The sequence below is a fragment of the Amblyomma maculatum genome, chromosome 3 (genome assembly GCF_055883805.1).
Source record: "Amblyomma maculatum isolate TAMU_Amacu chromosome 3, ASM5588380v1, whole genome shotgun sequence".
Lineage (NCBI taxonomy): Eukaryota > Metazoa > Arthropoda > Arachnida > Ixodida > Ixodidae > Amblyomma > Amblyomma maculatum.
The window spans coordinates 134,250,567-134,275,687 of NC_139346.1; the positions used below are offsets into that span (position 1 = coordinate 134,250,567).

The 25,121-nt window shown below is 46.6% G+C and overlaps 1 protein-coding gene across 1 annotated transcript in view; it reads right to left on the minus strand.

Annotated features, from left to right (window-relative positions):
• LOC146196106 (neprilysin-11-like) overlaps positions 1-25,121 on the minus strand; it is a 74,112-nt gene that overhangs the window by 24,398 nt on the left and 24,593 nt on the right. The window contains exons 6-9 of the mRNA XM_084596916.1: positions 20,345-20,504; positions 18,326-18,544; positions 9,063-9,125; positions 8,494-8,781 (exon numbers count right to left, since the gene is read on the minus strand). Coding sequence (XP_084453042.1) covers positions 8,494-8,781; positions 9,063-9,125; positions 18,326-18,544; positions 20,345-20,504 — 730 coding nt within the window. The remainder of the gene's footprint in view (positions 1-8,493; positions 8,782-9,062; positions 9,126-18,325; positions 18,545-20,344; positions 20,505-25,121) is intronic.

Below are 25,121 nucleotides of genomic sequence, written 5' to 3' on the forward strand. Positions count from 1 at the left end.
TTCTCGCGCTCTCTTTCGTCGTCCTCATTTTGCAAGTACTGGCTGTTCAGGTCCATCGATGAGAAGTACTTAGCGTTACAGAGCCGGTCCAGTGTGTCGTCGATGCGGCAAAGTGGCAGTCATCCTTCTTCGTTATGCTATTCAAGCGGCGGTAATCAACACACAAGCGAAGTGTGCCGTCTTCTTCACCAAAACGACTGGTGCCGCCCAGGGGATGTTCGATGGCTGCATCACGTCATCAGGCAGCATTTCGTCAACTTGACCACGCATGGCTTCGTGTTATCGCGGCGGTACACGGTAGTAACTTTGACGTAGCGGTCGAGCGTGTTCGTCCGTGATGATGCGATGATTTGCCAACGGAATCTGCCGCACCTTCGACACTGAAGAAATGCACTCGCTATATTCAAGAACAGTGCGAATCGGGTCTTGTCTGTCTCAGGGAGCGCTGGGTTGATGCCGAAAATGGGCTGCCTGGTTCGGTTGGGTGCATCGTCTTCAAGTTGACTGAGGGGGATGAAGACTTCTCGGGTGTCCACTAGCTCGTCAAGGAGAGCAATCGTCATGCCCTTGTTCAGGTGCCAGAATTCTACGGTGTAGTTTGCGACGAACACTTAAGCTTATCCATGACAGAAACGGGCGACAGCTCTTGCGACTCCTAGTCCGCGCTCCAAAAGCAACTTGGTGTTTCCTTCGACAACACCTTCAGCAGTTTTGATGTTGCTGGTCCCCGCGGAGACGACGATGCTTGATCGGGGGGGTATACTCAATGCTTCGTGGAGGACGTTTAAAGCGAAATGTTGCGTCGAAGTGTATGTGGAAGGCATTGCTTTGTCCGTGGAGAGCTTGATGAGCTCTCGGGAGCACTGCTACCACCAGCAATGAGATTAGCATGCCATCCCAAGTAGTCGTTACTTCCCTGAGCTGGGAGGCAAATGGCGTACTGATGACTGAATAGTCAGCTCCGGTGTCTATTAGGACAGTGACTGCGACCGTCAACAGCAACCTCAAGTCGCTTGCTCGCGTCCTCGTATTGAACGTTGGCTTCGATGTTCGATCTCTGCTTTGTCTCGTGCTGAGGTAGCGGCCGGGACATACCGTCGTCACTTCGCTGGGCGGCGATGTCAGCTTGAAGTCTGGTCGCAATCTCGTCGACGTTGTGCTCTGGAGCAGCGATTTAATGGCTGCGTCGTTGTCACTCGTCGTCGGCGAAGGAGGATCTTCGTGTTTTCGCCCTTTAGCAAACTCATTTCCAAAGGTTGCTGCGTTTAGTTTCCAATACGGGGGCTTGGGGACCTTCCGCGCACACTGTCATCGTTTTTAGGGCCTGGCGACGCAAAGTGCGCGCTGTATGGCGATGGGATCTGAACGGACGGCTTGGATGGTGGAATGACACCGCTACGCAGATAGTTGTCGATTTCTTGGAGTCGTTCACCTGGGCGTGGTCGTGGAGCATCGACTGCTAATCCGCGGAGACGAATTCGTCGGAACGAGCAGTGGCGCAGAATGTGGTCGGCCTCACCGCAGTGGAAGCATAATGATCGGTTGTTCGCAGTCTTCCAGGCATCGCACTTCCTAGGGCTTGGAGGTCGTTGCTCGGCTTGGCGGGCGGGTGCCAAGGGGCGGCTTTCAGGAACAGGACGGTACCGCAAAGGGTCTGGAAGGTCACGTCGGGATTCAGGACGAGGTAATGCAGCAGCATAGTTCATGGTTGCTGCTTCTTGCACTGAAGCAGTCGGAGCCGTTGCCTGAGGAACACCCAGTGGCTGCTTGACGTCTTCACTGATGACGTTCGCGAGCGTCGCCACCTGGGGTTGTTGGGATGATGCAGCAATCGGCGGAGCTCCTCTCGCACTATATGCCGGATGAGGTCCCGAAGGCTCAGACCGCTCGCAGGAACGCTGCTGTAGGGGCTTACGTAAACCGGTTCGAGTGGTCGTCCGTAGTATCGCACCAGGGTGTCCAACGTCTTCTCTGTGGTAGATGCTTAGATTTCAAAGTCCGCCACAATTTTTGGTGAATTCCTGACAAGCCCTGCAAAAAGGTACTTTAACCCCTCGCATTAAAAATTTCTCTCTCACCTTCGGTCATGCTAGGGCCGGCGCGGTGAAACAGCCGCTTTATCTCCTCAACGTGAACCAGGATAGTTGTGTTGTGTTGTGTTGGGTTTAGTGGCGCATAAGCAACTTAGGCTATCATGCGCCAATTTCATGGTTAAGGGTGTTGTATTTATGTAATTTAATCTTACATTCTGTTTAGGACGTTTGCTTCTATTAAAAACCTGAAAACACAGGGCAAATCAACAAGCGCATTTTCACCTAAAAGCAAAGCTGGATGAAGAGGAATGTGTTGTTTGTAAAACTGTGTAAAATGTTTTTTCCTCAGTTGTTCAAGTTGTCTGCATGAGATTAAAATGTGGATGACTGTTAGCTCGTGTCCGCATGAATCACACAGGGGCTTATCCTGTTTAGTTAAAATGAAACTATGTGTTAAATGTGTGTGTCCTATGCGAAGACGGCATAGAGCCACTTCTTTGGAACGTTCAAGATGGGTGCTCGATTTCCACTCTTCTATTACAGGCTTTATGAGGTGTAGCTTGTTATTTGTTTCAGTGTTCCAAGTGGACTGCCATTTTTGTATCAGTCTACTCTGTACCAATTTCATGCAGTCTTGAGATGGTATCTGCACTTGTTTTATTTTCTTGTCTCGAGCTTTGGCAGCGCACATATCTGCTTTTTCATTACCTCGGATTCCTACATGACTGGGTACCCAGCAAATTTTTATGCTTCGTCCTTCATCTGTAAGTGTTGCTATGCTGTGTATGATGTTTCCAAGTATTGGTATAACTGCATTTCTTGTGTGAAGGGCTGTGACTACACTTAGGGAATCTGTGTAAATAATACTTCTCCTGAGGTTTCCTTTCATTATTTTCTCTATGGCAACAGAGACAGCATAGCATTCAGCAGTAAAGATGGACGCGCACTGTGGAAGTCTCATTATTTCCTCCCATTCGCCTTGAACAACTGCGCTTCCGACATAATGATCTGTTTTCGAGCCATCCGTGTAAAAGTCTGTGAAGTTACTGTATTTTTCTTTCAGCTGAAGGAATTCTTGTATGAAGTGCTCAGTGGGGTTATTGTTTTTTGGAACTGTGTAAGAGAGAGGTCGCAAACTTCAGGGACCAGGTACCAAGGAGGCAGAGGGTTAGGTCTTTTGGCAATGCTAGGTAAACAATCCGGTAGCTCAACCTCTTGACACATTTGCTCAAATCTTAGGAGCAGTGGTCTCACTGCATTGGGTTTGTTGGTGAATAGTGTTCTAGAAGGGCATTTAGTTACTAGAGAATAGCAGATATGCTTTGGCAGAGATCTGATTTTAAATATATAGGCACATGTAAGTGAAGTTCTTCTGATTTCAAGAGGAGGTTCATTTGTTTCCACAAGCAGACTGGATATAGGAGAAGTTCGGTATGCTCCACATGAGAGTCGAAGTCCTGTGTTATGTACCGGGTCTAGTTTTTTTAAATATGATGGTCTAGCTGACCCATACACTATGCAGCCATAGTCTAAGGTGGAGCGTACGACAGATCTGTAAATGTGTTTAAGGCATGTCCTGTCAGCGCCCCAGTGTTTACGGGAAAGAACTTTTAGTATGTTTAGAGATTTGGAAGCCTTTTTCTTCAGGACATTTATATGAGGAAGAAAGGTGAGTTTTTTGTCAAAAGTTACGCCTAGAAATTTGTGTTCGTTTTTCACCGGTAATTTCGTTTTGTTCAGGTGTAGTGTAGGATCTGTTTGTAAGCCTCGTTTGAGAGAGAATAGGAGAGCCACTGTTTTTTGAGGAGAAAACTGAAATCCGTTTGTGTCTGCCCATGCTGCTAGTTTATTTATGGTCAACTGCACCTGTCTCTCACATGTAGATACGTTAGAGGATGTGTATGCAATCTGTAGATCGTCAACATAAGCTGAATACATTACGGATTTCGGGATAACTGTGCTTATGGAATTCATTTTTACTATAAAGAGAGTTGTGCTTAAGACGCATCCCTGTGGTACGCCATTCTCCTGTACAAAGTTCTTTGAAAAAGTTGAGCCCAAACGCACACGGAATGAGCGATTTGACAAGAAGTCCTTTAGACAGTTTAACATCCTACCACGTATGCCTAAATATGCTAGGTCACGGAGGATGCCAAACCTCCATGTAGTATCATACGCCTTTTCCATATCAAAGAAGACGGCAAGGCAGTGCTGTTTGTGAATAAATGCTTCACGAACAGTGTTTTCAAGGCGGACTAGATGGTCCGTGGTAGAACATGCTGTTTTGAACCCACATTGGTGTATGTCTAGAAGTTCTTGGGAATGAAGGACAAAGGCTAATCTGGTATTAAGAACACTTTCAAAAGACTTTGCTAGGCAACTTGTGAGAGCTATGGGTCTATAACTGCTGGGGGCCGTTGGTGGCTTTCCTGGTTTCAGGAAAGGCACAATAATAGCTTTTTTCCAGGCCTCAGGAATACTCCCGGATACCCATACTTTGTTGAAAAATTTCAGAAGTGCTTCTAATGCAGGTGTAGAAAGATGTGCTAGCATCTGATAGTGAATTTGATCTGGGCCAGGTGCAGTCTTCTTGCCGGCAGATAGAACAGTGTTTATTTCTTGTAGTGTTATTAACTTGTTATATGTTTCATTCGTACTTCCACTTGTTGGCAGTTTTTGTTTTTCGGCCTTGTTTTTGTATGTTATAAAAGATTTTGGGTAGTGTAGTGAGCTTGAAATTGCAGAAAAATGATCGCCTAGAATATCTGCCTGTTCCTGTAAGTTTGTTTGGGTGCCAGGAGATGTTAGAAAGGGGACTGTGTACGGGGAGAAGTTGCCATCCAGTTTGTGAACAAGCTCCCACATTTTTTTTGATGTGATTGAGCTATTTATTGATATGTATTTTTGCCAAGAAGCCTTCTCAGCGTTTCGGCGGATGTACCGTGCCCTAGCTTTCGCCTGTTTGAATTTTACGAGGTTTTCGTTTGTAGGGTACCTGCGAAAGGTTCCCCAAGCTTTGTTTTGTTTCTTCTTTGCATCTCTGCACTCCTGAGAATACCAGACTTTGCGATTTTTCAGTACCACTCCTGAAGACTGTGGTATAGCTACAAGTGCTGCGTCAATGATGCAGGCCGTAAATTTTTCATTTATCTCGTCAACACTGAGTTTTTCGGAAAAGACCTTTTCCAGGCTGGCTTCAGACTGGAATAGAGCCCAGTTCGCAAGGTGCAGCTTCCACCGCTTGGGTTTGTTTAGAGTGATGGAGGGTGAGGGTGTTAGGCTGATAATGACAGGCAAATGATCACTTCCTAGAGGATTGTCAAAGACGTCCCATTTAAAATCAGTAAAAATTGATGGGGAGCTAAATGATAAATCTAAAATGCTCATTTTCCCCGTGCTTGGGGAGCAGTATGTATGCTTTCCTGTATTTAGCAGGCAGACATCATTGTATAATATAAAATCCTCTAATATACGACCTCTAGTGTCTGTCTGATCGCTTCTCCAAAAAGTGGAGTGCGCATTAAAATCTCCAACAACCAGATATGGTTCTGGCAGTTGTTCTAAAAGCTCTTCCAGATCATGAAGGGTTACAGTTAGGTGCGGTTGGAGATACAGTGAGCATATAGTTATTGTTTTATAATGAATGATAGAGACAGCAACAGCTTCGAACTTGGTTTTGAGGCTAATTTCACGTGTTGCTACTCCATTCTGCACTACAATAGCGACACCTCCAGATAACCTATTTGCTTCTTTTCGGTCGCAGCGAAAAACGTTGTGTCCTTTTAAAATGTTTTGGTGTGGTCCTAAGTTAGTTTCCTGTAGGCAAAGGGCTACAGGAGAAAATGAATGTAAAATGTCTTTTATATCGTTGTAGTTGTTTATGAGACCTCGGCAGTTCCAGTGTATGAGGAACGCCATTTTTTTTTTTTTTTTGAATGTACCTGAATTTAGGTTTCAGGTTTTTCTGGTCCTGTTATACGAGGTTTTTCTCTCCGTTTTCTTTCTAGAGAGTTATGCCGCCGCTGCAGCGTGGACGAGGAAGGGGTTGTGTCCATTGCCTCAGGGGCTTTGGACGTTTGGGGAGAGTTAGGAGTGTTGGTTGCAGGCTTCCCTTCTGGGGGAGAAGCATTTTGGGCTGTTGGCTCTGGGGCCAGTGTGCCCTGTTTCTGCGATGGCAGGGCAGCTTTCGCTGCTTCTGCCTGGGGCAAGGATGGCCCTGCCTGAGGCTTACCCTCGGCGGAGACCAAATCCTGTTGTGGTGTGCTGCCCCCATGCTCCACCACATTGGAATAGTTCGGTTTGGCTGTGAACAAAAAAGTGCCCTGTTTAACAAGATATCGCTGTCGTGCCTCTTTAAACGTTATGTTTTCCTTGACTTTTATGGTAATGATGTCCTTCTCCTTCTTCCAAGAAGGACATGACCGTGAGTACGCGGCGTGTTCACCTGCACAGTTTGCGCAGTGTGGCGCAGCTTCACACTCGTCAGATTTGTGTTCATTTGAGGCACATTTTGCACATGTTTGTCGGCCACGGCAGCTCTGGGAGCCATGACCGTATCTTTGGCAGTTGAAACAACGTCTAGGGTTTGGAATGTAGGGCCGGATGTCTACTTTGATGTAACCGACTTCAATGGATTCAGGGAGTTTGCTGGAGTTGAAAGTCAGAACTATGTGCTTTGTTGGTATTTCTTGGTTGTTCTTCCGGATTTTGATCCTGTGTACACCGATCACATTTTGCTCAGAAAGACCTTCAAGAAGTTCTTCTTCGGTGAGTGACAGGAAGTCATTCTCTGATATCACGCCTTGGACTGTGTTCAAGGATCTGTGAGCACTGACCGTTATTGGGATATCCCCAAATGTTGTAAGTTGCTGAAGGTTGCTGTACTGGAGTTTGCTTTGCAGCTCAAGCAGGAGATCCCCGCTAGCCAGTTTACTAACTTTGTATCCTGGGCCTAGTATGGTTGTGAGAGACCTAGATACTGCAAAGGGGGATATTAGCCGAGCTTGTTTGGCAGGGCTTTCACTGTGGATCACATGATATTTAGGGAAAGTGTCATGCTTTGCTGAAAAGAACTGGGCTGATACATCGGTCCGCCTTTTCTTGGAAAGGCGATCAGTTTGTTTGGAGGAAGAAGCCATAAATAATGTATGATGTTCGGCCGCGGCGCCAGCCACCCACCATGGAGCCCAACGAGGGGACGGGGCAGGAATTGGCAGGCAAGTCCTGTCCACGTCAGCTGTACACCGTAACTATAACCTAATATGGCGTAACTCAGGGTAGTCAGCCACACAAGGTTAACCCTCGCCACCTGGAAGTAAGGAAAAACCGGAAGAGAGTAGAGGACAGGAGAGTTGTAGGGTAGAAGATAGGAACGTGAAAGATGAAGGGGAGGATAGGAAAAGGCGACTGCCGATTTCCCCCGGGTGGGTCAGCCCGAAGGTGCCGTCTGTGGGAAGCGTGGGCCAAAGTGGTGTGTTGCCTCCGCCGAGGGGCCTTAAAGGTCCAAACACTCGGCATCGGCTCAACCACCAGGATCCCCTTTTCCCCAGACACGGCGATGCCACGCACGGCTAAGCGTGGGTGCTCGGGGTCCGTGGTGTCGCACAGTACACGCAAACATCTGCTTTAGCAGATGCCCCCTGCGGGGGAACCAGGATAGGATTATTTGGGAGTTAAGTCTTGAATGAAGTAGGGCCTGGGCTCGTTCCTTGCGGATGACACTTGCAAAGGCCGTTAAAATTTCAGTCTTAAAAATCTCCCAATCTTTCAAAGCTGCCTCATGATTTTCAAATCATATACGGGCATGTCCTTCAAGGGCGAAGTATATTTCCCTCACCTTCGCTTCATCGTTCCAGGCGTTGAGGGTTGTGGCGAGAGGACCATTTCCGCAGAAAAGCCTGCTTTAAAAAAGGGGATGTAGTGCAAAGAGAGGATAACTGATGGTGGCTAAGGCTAACAAATTGAATTCCAAGGGAAGGAAAGCGTAACTGGGGGGCGGTAGAAAATTAGGTGGGCGGATGAGTTTTTGAAGTTAGCAGGGGTGAAGGGGACGCAGATAGCACAGGACAAGTTTAGTTAGAGTTATATGAGAGAGGCCTTTGCCCTCTAGTGTGTGTAGTCCGACTGATGATGATGATGATGATAGCATAGCGCAGCTCCCTTTAGCACACGCTCTCCTCTTAGCCTCAGAAGTGGTGTGCAAAAGGAATTTCAGGGGCTCGCTAAATACTTTGTAAATTTGTCTCGTCTGTCAAAACTCGTTGCTGTGAAGTATAGTTGTCTTCTACAAGGCGCCACACACAAAATAAGCGGTAGAAGAAAGTATGAAATAGTATTAACTGCAAAGAAGCTTGATATCACAGTAAGTGTAAACCGGTGATGCCACAGCGTTTAGGGTAGGTCATATTACGGACCTGCGCTTCATGGCGAGACTATGAATTTCGCCACAGAAGGTGCTTACCAAAGTGCAAGTACTTGCCGGTGAAAGCAAACGGCATGACCTGTTTCACGAGTTCTGTGCAAGACCTTTCCGGGCTACCTTCTAGGGCTTGCACCCGGCGCGGCAGCGTGTAGTCCAGGTGCTCTCTGAAGACAGTCCACGCGATGAGGTAGCGTATCCCTTGCACACCCACCGTCGCAGAGTCAAGAAGCTTCACCAGCGCTTCAAGTATATACTTCTGGTAGTAGATAAGGTCTCCACCGCCATATGTGTTGTTGGTGTACTTTGAAAAGAGGGCAGCCCACGTGTCTGCAAAGTAATTCAATAAATAAATCGACGGCCAATTTAGCGTGGTTAGAACAAATGAGTATTACGTGTACTCTTCAGGGTCTTCAGTTTGGCTTGCGGTCGCACATGCTCATTTGAAAACTGGCGTAAGCTGCAATATTTTGTGAAGAGCACCCGGCGTAAAGCCCCGGTTTTTATTTGAAAAAGGCCAAAAAGCATCCAGCAGCATCTGAAAAGGGCCACGCAGGTCGCAGCTCCTACCACCTCGGCCATAATATGTGGACCCATGACGTCTTACAGACCTCTGACCACTGAGGGACCAATCAGGTGGTAGTTGACAGGTGACAGCGCTTGCCAACTGCCACCTGCCAGAGACATGAGTGTGAGGAGAGCCGGACAGACAGACATGAAAACAATGGTAAACGAGGGCGGGGGGAGGGGTGTAGAGGGAAGAGACAGGCTTAGTTCCAAAGCACAAAAAAAACGCGTATTATCAGCCCCATAACAAGACACTGAAGTCTTTCAGACTAGGCGACTCCACGAAAGCCTGGTAGCAACCTCTTTCATCACAGCGCTCTTCTAAGAAAGAATTAAGACGTATACCAGACGAAGCGAACCTGCACGAAAATACCTAATTTTGGACGTGATAAGTGAGGTTCTTAATTTTAGTAACTGTCCGACTGCCACCAAGGGACAGCTGATTTTATTTGCTGAAATTCCTGCACTTCAGTTTATAATCAGCTGTCCCGACATACATATGTTGTACTTTATGATTGCAGTGATTATGAAGATTGTGTCAGTGTTTGTTTTCCAATGGCGGAGAAGCTGTAAAAATTCGCACTTAGAACGCATTCGCAGATTCATTGCGGTCCAACCAGTAGTTGCATCGTATTCACACGTGTAGACGGCACCACTTAATTGTTTATACCGAATTTTTATTACGATGAAGTCAGCTACCACCTAATTCTGCTGCCGGTCGTAGCGATCACCTGTCATAGAGAAAAAGGCCCGGTTTACAGTACGAACGTGCTTACATGGCCTTATGGGTAGCGTGCCTGATTCGGCATCTAAGAGCCCTGGGAGGTTGATTGTTATCCCATCCTCCCATCTCAAATGGGCAGCCAGAGAAGGCAGCTTCTCTACATGCAACTGCCGACTGACGAAACTCGAAACACCATATTGTTTTAGTTACTACTTAATAATAAGCCTACGGCGCTGTGGGAAGCTCTCAGCAATCATGTACATCGACCGCAGCATCAAAAAAGCACAGACACTGAGAGCAGGGTGCGCAGAAAAAAAAAAAGGCATTTATAATCAAGCGAACACGTGACGCAATAACTGGGACGCAGCCTCTTTAAGCGGTCTCTGCACGTACCAGTTATTCACTTGGCCGCATGGCACTGATAGCTTCTACTACCCTTGCGGCCTTCAGTGAAGAAATAACTATCGCAACGTACTATGAATGTGAGAAGTACCTTGAGCGCGCAGTTAATAATATTGTCACGCTACTGACGACTATGGAGGATTGTGCTGGTGTGGCAGAAGAGGAAGAAGCGTTGGTGTCTGGGGTCTAGTAGGCTTCACCTTGTCTCGCTGCCACAGCACTGTAAATAAACACCCCCTTTCTTATTTCACTGTAACAATATGGAGGAAAAAAAGTCCTGACTAGCCACTTCGGTACTCTCCTGCGTGCTGGATTCTGCCTGAAATTATTGCATTCGCGCTTGACCCGCTGTGCTAAGTTGCGTCTTAGAGTTTGGATTGTGCAGCATCGCCATGGATGCCAGCATGGGTCAAGACGGAAATCACTAGAGAAGCGAGTAGGCTAGCGAACTGCTGTTAACCTGCTGTATATATGAAACCTGGCCAGCGCCACTCAGTGAAAGTTCATGCATAACACGGCAGGGCCTATGATGTTCTCCTTTCCGGCTGTACTTGGCTACAAGCGATACAGAGTGACACTGGCTTGAAAGCTGTATGCTAAAAAGTATCCTTAGGATAGCTTTCTTAGCTTTCAGCATACGCGCTCACATAACTGTGGACAAAAAAGCTTTCTGTTTTATATTTATCCATATTTCATTAAATTTAATATTTGGGGGTAACCGCGTGCACTAACGCACAATGCACGCTCGGTGAACCTTCCGGGAAGGTCCATACATTGGCATATGACAGTGCGACTACGGCAAGCGCTGTACAAGGCTGGTTGCGAATCAACAAGGGAAGACATTCATATGAAGTGTTTAATACACGCCTGTGAAAAATGGCCATGAGTGCAAATACGCAGACGCACCTGCGGTTATACGTAGCTGCGTATAGTTCCCCAAGCTTCGGATCGGTCCGCGCAGAACATTTTCATTCCTCTGGGATGTTCCATTCAAGGCGACGTCCACTGCATTGAGAAAGATAGGAGGGCCGAGTCTTCTCATGTTTTTTGCACAGGATTGCTATGAATTTTATATTTAATGTTTTTTCGCATTAAAAAGAGCGCACATTCTGAACTGAGCTAATTAAATAAAAAGTTTCAAAGAAAAATGCTGTACGAAACTCCAGTTTCGGTTTAGCTCCATAAAAGAATCACTTGCTGAACAGGCAGGTGATGATCATTATCCTTACCCAGATTCATAACATAACTGCTAGCCGGAAACGGCAAAAGATGTTGCCAAATCAGTTTACTACTCAGCATCTGTATATAGCCATGCTGACACCTGCACTACATCGACTGCTATACTCAGCGGCCACAGATAACCGGTACTGATGAAATATTTAGGGGAATCCCCCAAGGTTATATTTGTAATATGGAGTAAATACTAATTGAAATCCACCCAAGCGCTGTCATGCGGCTACAAAGGATAGTTATGAAGCTTTCTCAGAAACTTACTTCATAGTTAGAGAAGAGATCGTCCTGGTCCAGGCATCGAACCCGGGACCACACCCTTTTAAAGCTTTCATTTTTAGCCGCATGGCTGCGCTTGGGTGGATGTCAATGAGTAATTACTCCATATAAGCGGCAACCAGTATATGTGAAATAGACCTCCAATCAGCTGAATTTCCCAGCGACGGTTTAAACAAAGGGCTTTTGTATATTTCGCACCCTTAGGATGAACATGACGGGCTCCTTATGCATCGTTATGCACGGGCTCCTATCGTTCGTTCAAAGTTGAAACGCAGGGTCTTCTCAATGTCTTACAAAGCGTGGAAAAGTTAACGAATGACTCAGATATAAAGAATCTTATTTTTTATAAAGAGGAAGTCAGGCAGCCCAGGGATATACTTACCACGATTGCAGCGCAGTGCCCCAAAATCAAGTAGGTCCCATAATGTATATAGTTATCTTTGTTTTTATTTTTACCTACCCTGCCCTTTCTCCCTGTCACTCACCTCTATGATTTCCTCTACCGCTTCCTAAACATCGTTTTCTTCCTTTTGGATATTGTCACGTAGTGGTGACAAGGCCGTAGACATCCAAAGAAGACACAGGCTTGATGGTACTGACTTTATTGGGCTGACTTGCGCCCGCAAAAGAACTAAGCAACTCGGCGGCGGCGATAGCAACAAACATGCTCATCGATCGTCGAACAAAGAATGCCCGTCACACTCGTCAACGCTCAATTTAAAGGCTGCTCAGAACAATATAGATAACGTCGCAAGCTGCTACTAGCACAACCTGGAACATTGTAGAAACATACGCAAGTGATCGGAATCTTCGATACAGATCTCGGCGCATCCATCGCGACAAAGAAAATGATAACGCGTCGTATTGCGACGAGCACGAACAAACACGGGATACAAAACTGTACGCGATCGAGAATCAGAGTGATAAGGCCGCATGCCGGCGGCTGTTAAAAAACAACATATACAGTTTAGAAGGTTTCGCGGCAATATATAATAAAATAACCACGTACTTATAATACTTCAACGGCATTTGAACAGAAATACATTGCCAATTATTACCTGAAGTGAATAATTTAAGATTTACTTCTTTTTTCATCTCGTTCGTGTGGGTAAGTTGAAAATGGTAATGGGAAGTTTGTGCACAAAGAAATCATAGCCACAGTGTCCGCTTATGAGTTAGGCATTCCAGAATTCAGCTCTATCACCGGATAATTCAAGGAATATGTAGTCCTTAAGCAGGTCATGAATTGTCACCTTAGTTTACAAGGTCAGAAGTGTTATGAACATATTTTATAAATGCACGTCCTTAGAGCATACCATATTTAAATTACCTAGAAATAACATAAAATAATAAGCTGCTGAAGTCAGATAGTAATAGTACCATACTGTACGCTAGTTGACTTGCATGGACGATCTGTTCATCATTATACCCACTTAACTTTTCTCGCAGTACAGCAATGCTTGCTGCCCGAATAGACGTGTACGCGGCAGTGTTGTTAAGAATCAAAGTAGGAAAATTGGAGAGCTATTTTTTTTTTCTCTGAGCGTTGGCGTCTGACAGCCATGGTGACACGGAACGTAGAATAGTGCTGTCATTCCATGCAATTTTGCGCACACTGCGCGTGCCCGTCGTATAGGAGGCGTGCAATGGCAATTACATAAGCCGGAAGGATGTACTTTACTGAAGCTGCAGTTGACAGTGCTAAGGTTGGTTTTAAACTGTATAAAAAGCGTTACTTATGGCCCATATCATCAATCCTGTCAACTCTTTATGCCAAAAGCAGCTCTGCATGCCCTGCAGCAGCATTGTCTGATTTGTTCTTCGAAACTATTCTGAAGGATAATATAGCAAGGCTAAAAATTCAAGCATTTTTAATGAGCAGAAAGCACGCAGTTTTATGTTAATTTTTTCTGTATTTCTGCGGTAAAATAAAAGAAACTGAAAAGTAGTAACCTGCTTAGCTAAATTAGTCAAATGAGGGGTGCGTCCGCACTCAAGTCTCCTTTCACTTCACTTTCAGTCTGAGGCTAGAGTTTTAAGTTCGCCCTTCAGGAAAAAATGCGAATAACTAAAATGTTTGGAGCCTATTAAGAAACCATTTTTATCGGCAGCGCACACGATCAGGAAAAGAAAGAGAAGGCGATAAGACAGATAAGACGTGCTCCCGTGCCTCCAAAGACGACGACGACTGGGAACCCGGTCCACCTCGTGGGAAGCATCAGGAGCATCCCAGAAGAGGGCCACTGCCTTCTTAGTCATGGACCCAAGTTCGCTGTGGAGCCTAAGAGGACAGCACCGGAAATGTTAACCGTGGTCAGGCAAGTTGCTAGCCTCACCCTGTGTCGGAAGCGGACCGTTGTATTGCGGACGGAGTGGAATTTGTCGCGCGTTGTAGACCCGAAAGCCTAAGTTCGCAATTAAGAAAACTGACTCGTATTTAACGAAGAAAAATTGTCACTATTAACCGCCGAAAAGGAGGGAGGGTTTGCCGCCCTTCCGAAACGCGTTTTTATGCCTAAGGCTACAGAAGCAGTTAAGGCAAGTTTTGTAAAATGCATAACGTGCGAATCAAAACTAAGAAATAACGCTAAAAAGTAATTCCAACGGTTGAGCTTTGTCCTAATGCCTTCTCTTTCTTTTCCCAATCGTGTGCGCTGCTGATACAAATGGATCACTACCAACTAGCCCGGCAGTTCTCGCCATTATGAAGCATTAAGAGGACATTGTGTTCTTGATCAATTGTGTACATTTTCAGCCGATAAAGACTACATCATGCAAGGCTCTGACGCTACTGTTGGTACCGGGCAGACTTTGAGGGCTAATTGTTAATTTCCACCATATGAGGTCCTTTGACGACACTGATACTCCACAGTGCACGGACGTGCTTGGGATTCACCACCGTGGAAATGCTGCCGAAACCGAATTTCTGTCTCATGTGACCTGAGTCATGCGTTGAACATCGCTCGAACTTGTATGGTAACTAGATCCTTGACTGCTTCACTGCAACATCAGGAGTAAAAAGCATTTCCTTAACATTGTTTCTCCAGGCGTGAAAGCACGACCACATCGGATTCACGACTCTTCTTTTTTTAGGGGGGGGGGGGGGGGGTGCATTTCTTTATTTGCTATGTTGAAAGGCTTCGCAGATATCCCTATCAAGCAACAACAAAGCAATGCTTCCGGTAATTTTATCCGCTTCTTAACTGTACCGACAGTGCCGTATCTATGCTCATGTGAGACTCGTTTGCAGAACGAATAGCGTAAGTTCTATCACGTCGCTGATTGCAATGCAACGAGCCCATTTTAATTAGCTGGACTGCCTATCGCAGAAACTGACATTACAACGTAGTTAGTAGAGCAACCACAGAACATGCCCCATAACATGTGCCCAAGAAAATGTTTCGTTTCTGCTCTTTAACGTCCCAATACGGCTTAGGCTATAGGGACGCCGTAGTAAAGGGGAAAATGTGGAAACCTAACACTCAAACAGAGATGGTTCTCCAGACATACGTTTAAGTAGCGTCCAAATATGAAATGAGCATAGCAAGTGACTAACGGCTTCTATTTGTTCGGTAGTCCTATTAATAAACCCACAAGCATTACCATTTCCAAGAGAAGCCTAAGTTTACTTCATTAATTGAAGTTTGGCAAAATGAATGATTGTATGTGGCCAACCGAAAGAGAAAGGAAGTTTTCGAAGCGACCTTGGCAAACAACATTCTAGACGGTATACGCTTTCGACCAAAGCTGCCATTTATTGATTATTTGCATATAAATATATATTTGACTCATTTTGTAACTAATTGATCACTTTTTCAATTAGTTGTGATTCAATTATCTTTTCAAGTAATCGATTAACAGTTGTAAACTACTTCTCTGCAGCAATGGTTGCGGGGCGAAGCATCTCTGATGATGGGATTAAACCAGACTGCTCGACCACGCAACGATGCGCAAGCTTCTTGGCCGGTTGCGTTCTCTGCGGTGTTCTTTCTTGGTGGAGCTTCTTCTGCCAACTATTGCAATTTCTTGATTTAAGGTCAAATGTACGTCTAATGAAAGACGAGAAAAGGAACTCCACCAGCTTTTGCCCGAAGAACTCAACCGACATTGCCATGTTTTCACACGAGAAGCCGCCTGTGACGTTTCAAAGAAAATATGAGAAACGATTTTGAAGCGAAATGCTTCACTACGAGGGCCAAAGCCGAGCTTCGCGTATGCCGTATGTCGTATGCCGTATGCAGTATGTCGCGACCGAGTGAAGTCACAGCCAAGGCCAGCTGCGCAGCCCCATCGCCAAGCTCTGCTGGCGTTGCAGATGCCCATAGGAACCCATGCATTTGGAGGCCATCGTAACTATCACTAACCATCACTTACTTGTTAAAGGGTGTTTAACTAACACTAATCAGACATTAACTAGTACTCAGAAAGTGTGTCATAGTTAACTATCACAACCAAAGTAATGGTTAGACGTTTCGAGATGTCCATTGCCATCACATGGCGACGTCATCGACCGTGATGTCACGGCCGGATGTGACGCTATCGTGACGTCACATCCGGTCATTTACAATAACCGGAAGCGATAATGACGTCACATCCGGTCATGACTGGTAGCCGCGAAGAAACACTGTCGCTTCGCCTGTTTAGTTGCGGAAGCCCCGGCCTCTGTCCCATAGGCCTGCGTGCAAGGGCGGGGAGTAGGGGGCCTCCTACATCGGTGGAAAAATAAAGTTCTTAACAACATATCATTCATTCATAAACCCGCCAGGCATTTAATCCCTGTGACCGTGCGGCACCATTCATTTGGTGGTGGCGGTGGTAAGCATTTAATACAAAAGGAGAGGATGCTTGGAGAGCCACCCCTAGTGGGCCGCTCCCCTTAAAATATTAGGTGGAGTCCCTTATTCCGGGACTCCATTGGTCAGGACTGCCACACGAGCTCGCTCGACCAGCGCTTGTTGTGCCGCTAGATCCAGGCAGCCGAGCAGGGCCGCCTCCTATTCCTCTCGGGTAGGGGAAGGAGTTATGGGTAAAAAAGAAGGATTTAGCTGGCATGCCCAGACCATGTGAAAGGTGTCAGCCACCTCTCCACAGCAAGGGCAGAGGCCAGTAAAGGAAGGGTCGAAATTTTTGAGTACTGCCGGGCACAGTAGAGTATTAGTGAAAAGTCTAAGAAGTAATCTTTCGCCCGCTTTCCCTAGCCCCTTGAGAGGAGCCGGGTACTGACGGAGCGAGTCCCGGTAATAGGCGCAAATTTCTTAAAAAGTTAAGAGAGGATAAGGGTCTTGGGCCAGATCGGTAGGGTCTACGTCGGGGTCAGGGTTAGTGAGTGCGCAGGTTCCCGAGTTGGCGGCCTCATTCCCTGGTCCAAATGAGAAATCGGGTCTGGGGATCCTGATCCCGAGCTGCTCTCCGAAGTAGTCTTTATGCTGTAGGCGTTATCCAGCCCAGCTCATAATTCCGACAGGCCCCTCGCGAGTCGGATAGGATGAATTTAGATTGAGGTTGGGAGGCATGCTAGGGCGATTGCTACCTCCTCCGCGTGGGTTGCGCTAGGGGCCTTGAAAGTGAGGCCATCAACCTGTCTTTCCTCGTGAACGACTGCAGCCGTGTACCATCCTCCCTTGGAATGGTGCGGGCCCGCGACATCCACATAGAAAACATTGTGTTTACAGTCATAATGGCGGTGCAGGGCAATTGCCTGCGCCTGACGCCGTCCATTGTGGTCTTCTCTGTCCATTTTGGTAGGTAGGGGTCGAACACGAAGGGCGCCTCTCCGGAGCTCTGGCACTCGTACCCTTTCCTCATTGTGATGGTTGCGTTGTATATGTAGCCGGTCCAAAAGGCCGCGACCGGACACGGTCTGGGCACGACGCGTGTATAGATTAGTGAGGTGCGCCTCGCGTAGCTCCCGATAGGTGTTCGCCACTCACAATGCAAGGAGCCTCGCATTGGAGATAGAGATCGGGAGGTCGAGCGCCCTCTTGATCATCTTGCGGAGAGTGACCTGCAGGATGTCTTCATCATGCTTGCGCAAGTGCAAGTATGGAGTTGAATAAAGAATTCGACCCGTCACAAAAGCATGGGCGAGTCGCATCGCATCCCTACTTCTGAGGCCCCCACGCTTGTTGGAGACGCGGCGGACCATGCGGCCCACTTGGTCGCCAACCCTGCGAAGCTTGACTAGTGTTGTCTCAGCGTGACGGTTTTAATGAATAAAGAGTCCGAAGACTAATCTCTGTGGCTTCGCGTATGGGTCCACTAGACAGAGAGAGAAGTATTGGTGTCTTGCATCTCGGCGGGGGGCGTAGTTACACGAATTCTGATTTTTGAGGAGAGCACTGGAGACCACAGTACGTAGCATAGCGATCCACTATGCCCGCCGCTGTTAGCAGGCAGTCATCAAGTTGACCAATGTTGCCCTCTGTAGCCCAAATGGTGATGTCGTCGGCATACAGCGCATGCTGTATACCTTGAACTACACCTATTTGGCCAGGAAGATGAAGCATTGCCAAATTAAAGAGCAGGGGGAACAGCACTGCGCCTTGTGGCGTGCCCCGCGTACCCATAGTATAAGGACCGCGCGCATAAAGGCTTCACGGTCCGTTAAGAACTGTTTTACATAATTAAACTTGTTGCGGCATTGTGTCTCGCTGAGGTGAGCGAGGATCACACTGTGTTTCACATTGTCGAAAGCATCCTTCAAATCCAAGGCGAGAACCACCTTGTCATTGTGAAGGTGCTCGACAGGCGTGAGTACCTCGTGGCTGAGTTGAAGCAGAATGTCCTGTGCTGACTTCTGAGGTCGAAATCCGAAAATCGTGTCTGCGAAAGTATTGTGGGACTCTAGATATTTAGAGAGGCGATCTCGAACCATGGCCTCCATGAGCTTGGCTGCGCAAGACGTTAGGGAGATAGGTCGGAGGTGATCGGTATTGATCGGCTTACCCGGCTTAAGGTGACAAGCGCTGTTTTCCATTCTAGGGGGAGGGGCGTTTCTTCTTTCCAGAGAGCGTTCTTATATTTTAGCAGGGACTCATACGCCGAATCAGGAAGGTTGACCAAAAGTTTGACCGTAACCTTGTCCCTGCCGGGAGCGGTACCCCGTTACATTTTAGCAAGAGCTGCCCGCAGATCATGGAGCTGGAACGGACGATCCATATCCGGATTATCTCTGCCTGCATAGAGATATTCCTGTCCACGGGTGTCTTGAACTTCACAGAGGTACTGATCCCGTAGAGTATGTGCAAGTTGGTCCGTACTGCCCTTGAAATTATGAATTGCTCGTTGCAGATGTTTCTGTGTTTCTGTGCGGGTCTGAGTGGGATCTATGAGGGTACGGAATAGCCTCGGTTGTGCGGCCAGTATGCTTCGCATAAAAGAACAGCCCACTGACACATTTCTCGCATGCGGAGATCTGATAACCGCGTCGGAACGGCTCATGAAATCAATACGTGGAAAGTGTGCTTTCACGATCACAACAGAGAATTTGACAGATGCTGCGCCTTTCGTTTTTGTAAACGAATTATACAACGCCGATGAACTTAGACGCGCTAGGCATGGAAGCCAAGGAGAGTTTAGCTGCAGGTGAACGGCGCAGAAGACTGGAGAAATTAACTTCTGATCCGCGAGGTAGTCACTGCTTTTTGCTACGTATATCCAGGCATAGCAGAGCTAAGCCATCCTTCATTTTTTTTTGTTTTCAGTTTTTAGCGACCTTACCTGAGATATCTTTTCACAGCTCCTACAATGCAAACTGGCACTCCATAAAGGATGTTTCGTTTGATTGTTTAACGTCGTAAAGCAACTCAGGCTACGAGAGGCGCAGTAGTGGAGGATTCCGAAAATTTCCTCGACCTGGAGTTCCTTAATGCGCACTGACATCGTACAGAACACGGGTGGCTTGCTTTCCGCCTCGATCGGAAAGCTGCCGCCGCGGCTGGGATTCGATCCTGGCTCTTTGAATAAGCCACTTGAGCACTCTTACCCCTGAGCTACCACGGCAGGTCTTAGAGGACACAGAAACTGGCAGTGCGCCACTACGAATGGGTGTGCAAGGTGTTCGTACGGTATAGAACCGCCTTACCCTCTACAGAGTGCTTACATGTAGAGAGTGTTCAGTGTAAGGGTTGAGGTCTTTATGTAGAAGTGTGGCAACTCAGTGACGACAACTTTGAAAGGCAACTGTAATGAAAAATTAACTGCTTGAAAAAAACGTTCAAGCAAGCCACCTAGCTTATTGGAGTTTGGGCGAGTTTGTGTTATTGCGGTAAATGTAGAATAATATTAACGCAATTGTAAACGATTGCGCTTCTGTAATTATCGATTACTTTTCCAGGAATGTAATTGAGCGCTGTAATACCTTATTTGAAATTGAATAACCGCAATTTGAATTGTTACTTTTCTGCAACATGCGCAAAACCCATAGCGACTCAGAAGAGACAACTTATGCCAGTGATCGCACAAGTTGCACACTAGCAAGCAGCTCCGCGAAAATCGAGACGGTTCTGTCTACAAATGTATAAGGTACACATATTTTCCGATTGCGAGAAATTTTATTTCAACACGCTAGGAAGGTTTAAAACTCGTGGCAATGCGTCTTTAGGCGTACAGCTCTATAAGCAATCAGTGTAGTTGTTAAAAGACTTCCGGAAAACATGGTCGCAGAGAAAGCAAAAATGAAGTTACGCTTACCTTCACTCTCGTAATTCTCGATGGTATCCGCGACTTGGGCAATAAAGCCTGTATCGAAGCCATAGAAGGCCAGTGTAGTATGATAGTAAAGCGTCCGCGCCGTTGGTTCCAACTTCAAGCGCTTCGCCCTCCAGTTAACATCCGTTACGCTCTGCGTCACCTGCGTTTCAATACACCAGTACTTTGCCATGGGGAACACGATTGGTATCTTTCTTAGAACAGCGTCATTAACACTTTTGGCGCATCACACTTGTCTAGAGCACTTGTGCAATTCCCTGCGGAGCAGACAAAGTGGAATTTTGAGGGGGCTCAGTGATAATACTTGCCCTCTAGCGCAGCCGAATCGACCTACAAACACTACAAGTACGAGCTTATTGATGCCACTTGGAGAGCATCCTGCTGCGATTTCACTCTATTCGCTTCACAGGAAACCGCTCGAGTCCTCTGGACAGGTGCGAGTGACTCTATACATATGATACATATGTGAGGATATATTTCTTTGACGTGAGACTTAAGTTATAGACACGAGCGCTAATTAAACATTCAACATGCTTTATGAGCTTAGAGGGTGCGTGTGGAGATTGTACGCAGCAAAATATCAGAGCCGGAAACTCGACAGCTTTCACGCTCCCTTCTGACTGCTGTAGGCCCCTAGCTCAACCGTTTTGTTCTAAGTCAGCTTCCAAATACCCGCTAACTTCTGCAGGCTGCGGTATTTCTGAAACTGCAAAGCCTGATAATTTTTTTCGTAGCACGTGTTGGCGCAAATACGTGTACGGAGGCATGTACAGCCTCGTCCACTTCTAGCTAGAACACGGCCACTGCTTTCAAGGTGTCATTACAACCGACCCGGCCACGCAGTAATCTAAAGTGGCTGGCCATGTGAAGCAGCACATCCGTGTCTCTGTGTGCTTGCATCGCTTTGCATCAATATCTGCCTGCGTCAGATACAATGTTGCTTTAAAAGCAGTGACCGTGTTCTAGCTAGAAGTGGACGACCCTGTACATGATTATCCATGTTTTTTATTTTCTTTGAGGAGGAAAGGGTCATTCTGATTTAATGTGTGCTGTTCAATAGCTGAGAAGCAGCTCATGCACCCGCTTTCAACTTTAATTCTGGCAATAAAAGAAGAAAGTAATGCCATAAATCGCCTATTTAGGTCCAGCTAATCATTTCCATTGTCCGTGCGCTGGCAAACAACATGTCTGTTCTCGACTCCCCGCAGGGGGTGCCTTTAAAGCAGGTGCGTGTTGACCAGGTGTTGACCAGTAAGTATGCTGGTCACAAGGACGAAGAAATGAAGAGCGTTAAGCAAGAGGTGAAAAACACAGAAGGTAAAAATTGGATAGATTCGACGGAAAAGAAACAGTGTGTGGAACTATACCGAAAGTGGAAAAGGCAGATCAGGAAGGAAGCTTTCTTTGATAACTCAAGAGGCAGTGCCCTACTTTTTGAAGCTAGATCAAAGTATCTTAGAACACGCAGCTACAAAAAGAAATTTAACAATGAAGATGACACCTGTGCAGTATGTGGTAAATCCACAGAAACAATTAACCATATTATACTCGAATGTAATGGTATCCATCCAGAAGTCGGGGGAACGAACCTGCGGTGGAAGCTAGCAAAAAACGATTGGAAGATTGGTGGCTTAAAAGCAGAAAAGTGACATAATTTTAGTAATGTAGAAAGAAAAATTCCATAAATAGAATGATGGTATATAGTTATCCACTCTAAAACAATAATTAAGATATAGGGGAGAAAATGAGCATGATAGCAACTGCTACCCAACCGTTTCAAAAGGGACGCTCATATATTCCATCCATCCATTCATTTGTGTGTACTGTGCGACACCCCGGACCTTGGGCACCCACGCTCAGCCGTGTGTGGCATCGCCGTGTCTGGGGAAAAGGGGAACCTGGTGGTTGAACCAATGCCGAGTCTTAGGACCTTTAACGCTCCTCGGCGAAGGCACCACACCACTTTCGCCCACGCTTCCCATAGACGTGTACCTCCGGGCTGACACACCCGGCGGAAATCGGCAGTCGCCTTTTCCTGCCCTCCCTCCATCTTTCACTTTCCTATCTCCTTTAACGGCCCTAACTCCTCTCTTCTTGATTTTCCTTCTTCCAGGCGGCTAGGGTGAACCTTGCGCGGCGAACCATTATTAGTGTCTCCATATTTGGTTATAGCTAGGGTGCACAGCCGGCATGGACTGTACTTGGTTGCAAGTTCCTGTCCTGCCCCCTTGTTGGGCTCCATGGTGGATGACTGGCACTTTGGCCAAACAAGACCCATGTTACATGGCTTCTGCTCTATAAACTAATCGCCTAAACAAGAAAGGCGCATAATTCCTACAAAAACCAATGAAAAGCTTCCCAAATACAACGTCGTGAACTCTGAAGTTAAAGGAAAGCCGGCCCGAACTTTCTCCCCATTCAGTGTCAAAATGTTTCTCAGATGCCCTTGGTCCAAAATACAAAGTTACAAAAATAGCAAATGGAGACCTACTGCTTGAACTAAACGACGAAACACAATACGCAAAGCTTCCAGTCCTCCACTGCATTGGGAGGTCGCTGTGACCATCACCGCCCATACATCTTTGAACACCGCGGTGTAATCTCCGAAAATGACTTCCTTCACATGAGCGAGCAAGAAATACTAGAAGGCCTTGCAGAGCGAAACGTTGTAAATCACCGAAACACTTCATTATCACCTTCAGCTCAAGCGTAATACCAGAAAAGATCGAAATAGGATACATAAAATTTGAAGTCCGACATCATATTCTGAATCCCCGAAGATGTTTCAACTGCCAACGATATGGCCATGGGTCACAAAGTTGCCGCAGCCGGAAAACGTGCGCAAAATATGCTTCCAGAGACAACCAGCTTGAAAACTGTGATGCCCCAGTGCCACACTGCGTGAACAGCGAGGGGGATCATCCTGCTTATTCTAGATCATGCCCAAGTTGAAAGAAAGAAAAAGAGATCATCACTATAAAAAAAAGGGAATTTCATTTACAGACGCCAGAAAGCGACTAGCAGGGACAAATCTTTTTGTATTCACTGCAACACCAGACGACGCGGTTGTAGCGTTCATGGGCGAGGCACTACACCGCAAACAGGCGTCTGCCAAGGTGTCTTCGGAACCTGTGGCAGGGCCATCCTGCTCGCCCCAGGCAGAAGCAACAAAGGCCGCCCTGTCAGTTTTAAAAAAGGGCTTGCCGACCAAGAAGTCGGGAGCCTGCAAGGTTTCCCCTACCAGGAGGAGATATAAGGGCCGGTCACCTCCAGCGCCTCCGGTAAGGCGACGGGCTTCTCTCCCAGCACTCCTGTGCTGTAGGGGAGGAGGCACGCGCTTGAAAAAAAGGATGACCGACGTATAACCCTTTCCTGAAATCAAGTAACTTTACCTAATCCCCAACATGCCATATATACTCAACTGTGACACCCATAGCTATGTGCCTTCAACACACGCACCTTCGGCCTCAACCCACAAATATCTTGAAAACGTTGAACATTTTTCGAAAAGATCGAGAGCGTGCTGGTAGACTTTCAGGGTGTCGACATAATAATACAATCTGATGTCCCTGCCAGAAAAATACCACTCAAACAAACCTCGAAGCAGTAGCCGTAATCATCATAAGCCACAAAACGATAATATGTTCTTAGTCCATACTACAACAACTCTCAATAGTGTGTTTACAAAGGTAAGTCTGGCAACCATAAGCGTCATGCTGATCCCGCGCTGGCAGCCATATTTTGATCGCTCCATCCGTTCGCTTTGGTTCGCTTCGTGTCCGTCCATCAGCGCCCGCCGTTCTGTCCGCGCTTTTCATGTTGTAACCTAGGGTGCTGTGCTTGGACCTCTCTTCTGTCCCTGGCGGTGTCTGTTAGCGACGCCAAGAAGCGTATTTTGACAGCCGACCGATAGAGACAGACAGATAGATAGATATTAGACAGAAATCTGATATAGATATCAGATTAGATATCACAGACAGACAGACAGACAAAGATAGAACGACAGACAGACAGATAGATATATAGATAATGTTTAGTTCAGTGTGCCTCAACACCCAAGCCGCCTAAACGAGCGCACACTATGTAAAGTACATCAGAGATATACATACCAGGAATGGAAAAAGCAATTATGCAAATAAGTACGTGTCAATAACGTTTCGTTATACAGGATTTGTAAACGACTCATCGGCCAGATGGCGTGAATATCAGGATAAAAGGTGCCAAACACAACACCAAATTTGTGTGACATCTGTAAGGCGCAACAGTCAATGAAACCGCGTACGACTTGTCGCAAATGCGATAGGGATGACGATGTGCCCGTAAGTGATCATTGCATTTCTCGCATTTGTCGCCCTGACATCTACTCAGTGAAAGGCCGCACCGAAACATGTTATGTCTTATACCTGAAATCAGCCTGAGACTATAATGGCGTTCCATCCATAGTGGCAACTTTCATCAACTTCAGTAACTGCAAATCCGTAATCGAAGATTATCTGCATTCATTCTAATTACATTTTGCAGCTCAGCCCTTTTGAAATGTCCCCGGCTCTTTGAGCAATAAAAATAATAAATACGTAGAAAGTAGGCTGGCAACTCTCCCGAAGCTTCTCAGCCCCTGTAGAGTGGAATCCGAGCGAACTCGCTTCGAATGCTGGTGTTGCTACTGAACTATACAGGCCAACCGTTACTGCCCTCAATGGTTCCAGCAGGGCGGGAGCAAGAGCAGGAACTTCACCACTTCTCTACTCTTGAAAACACC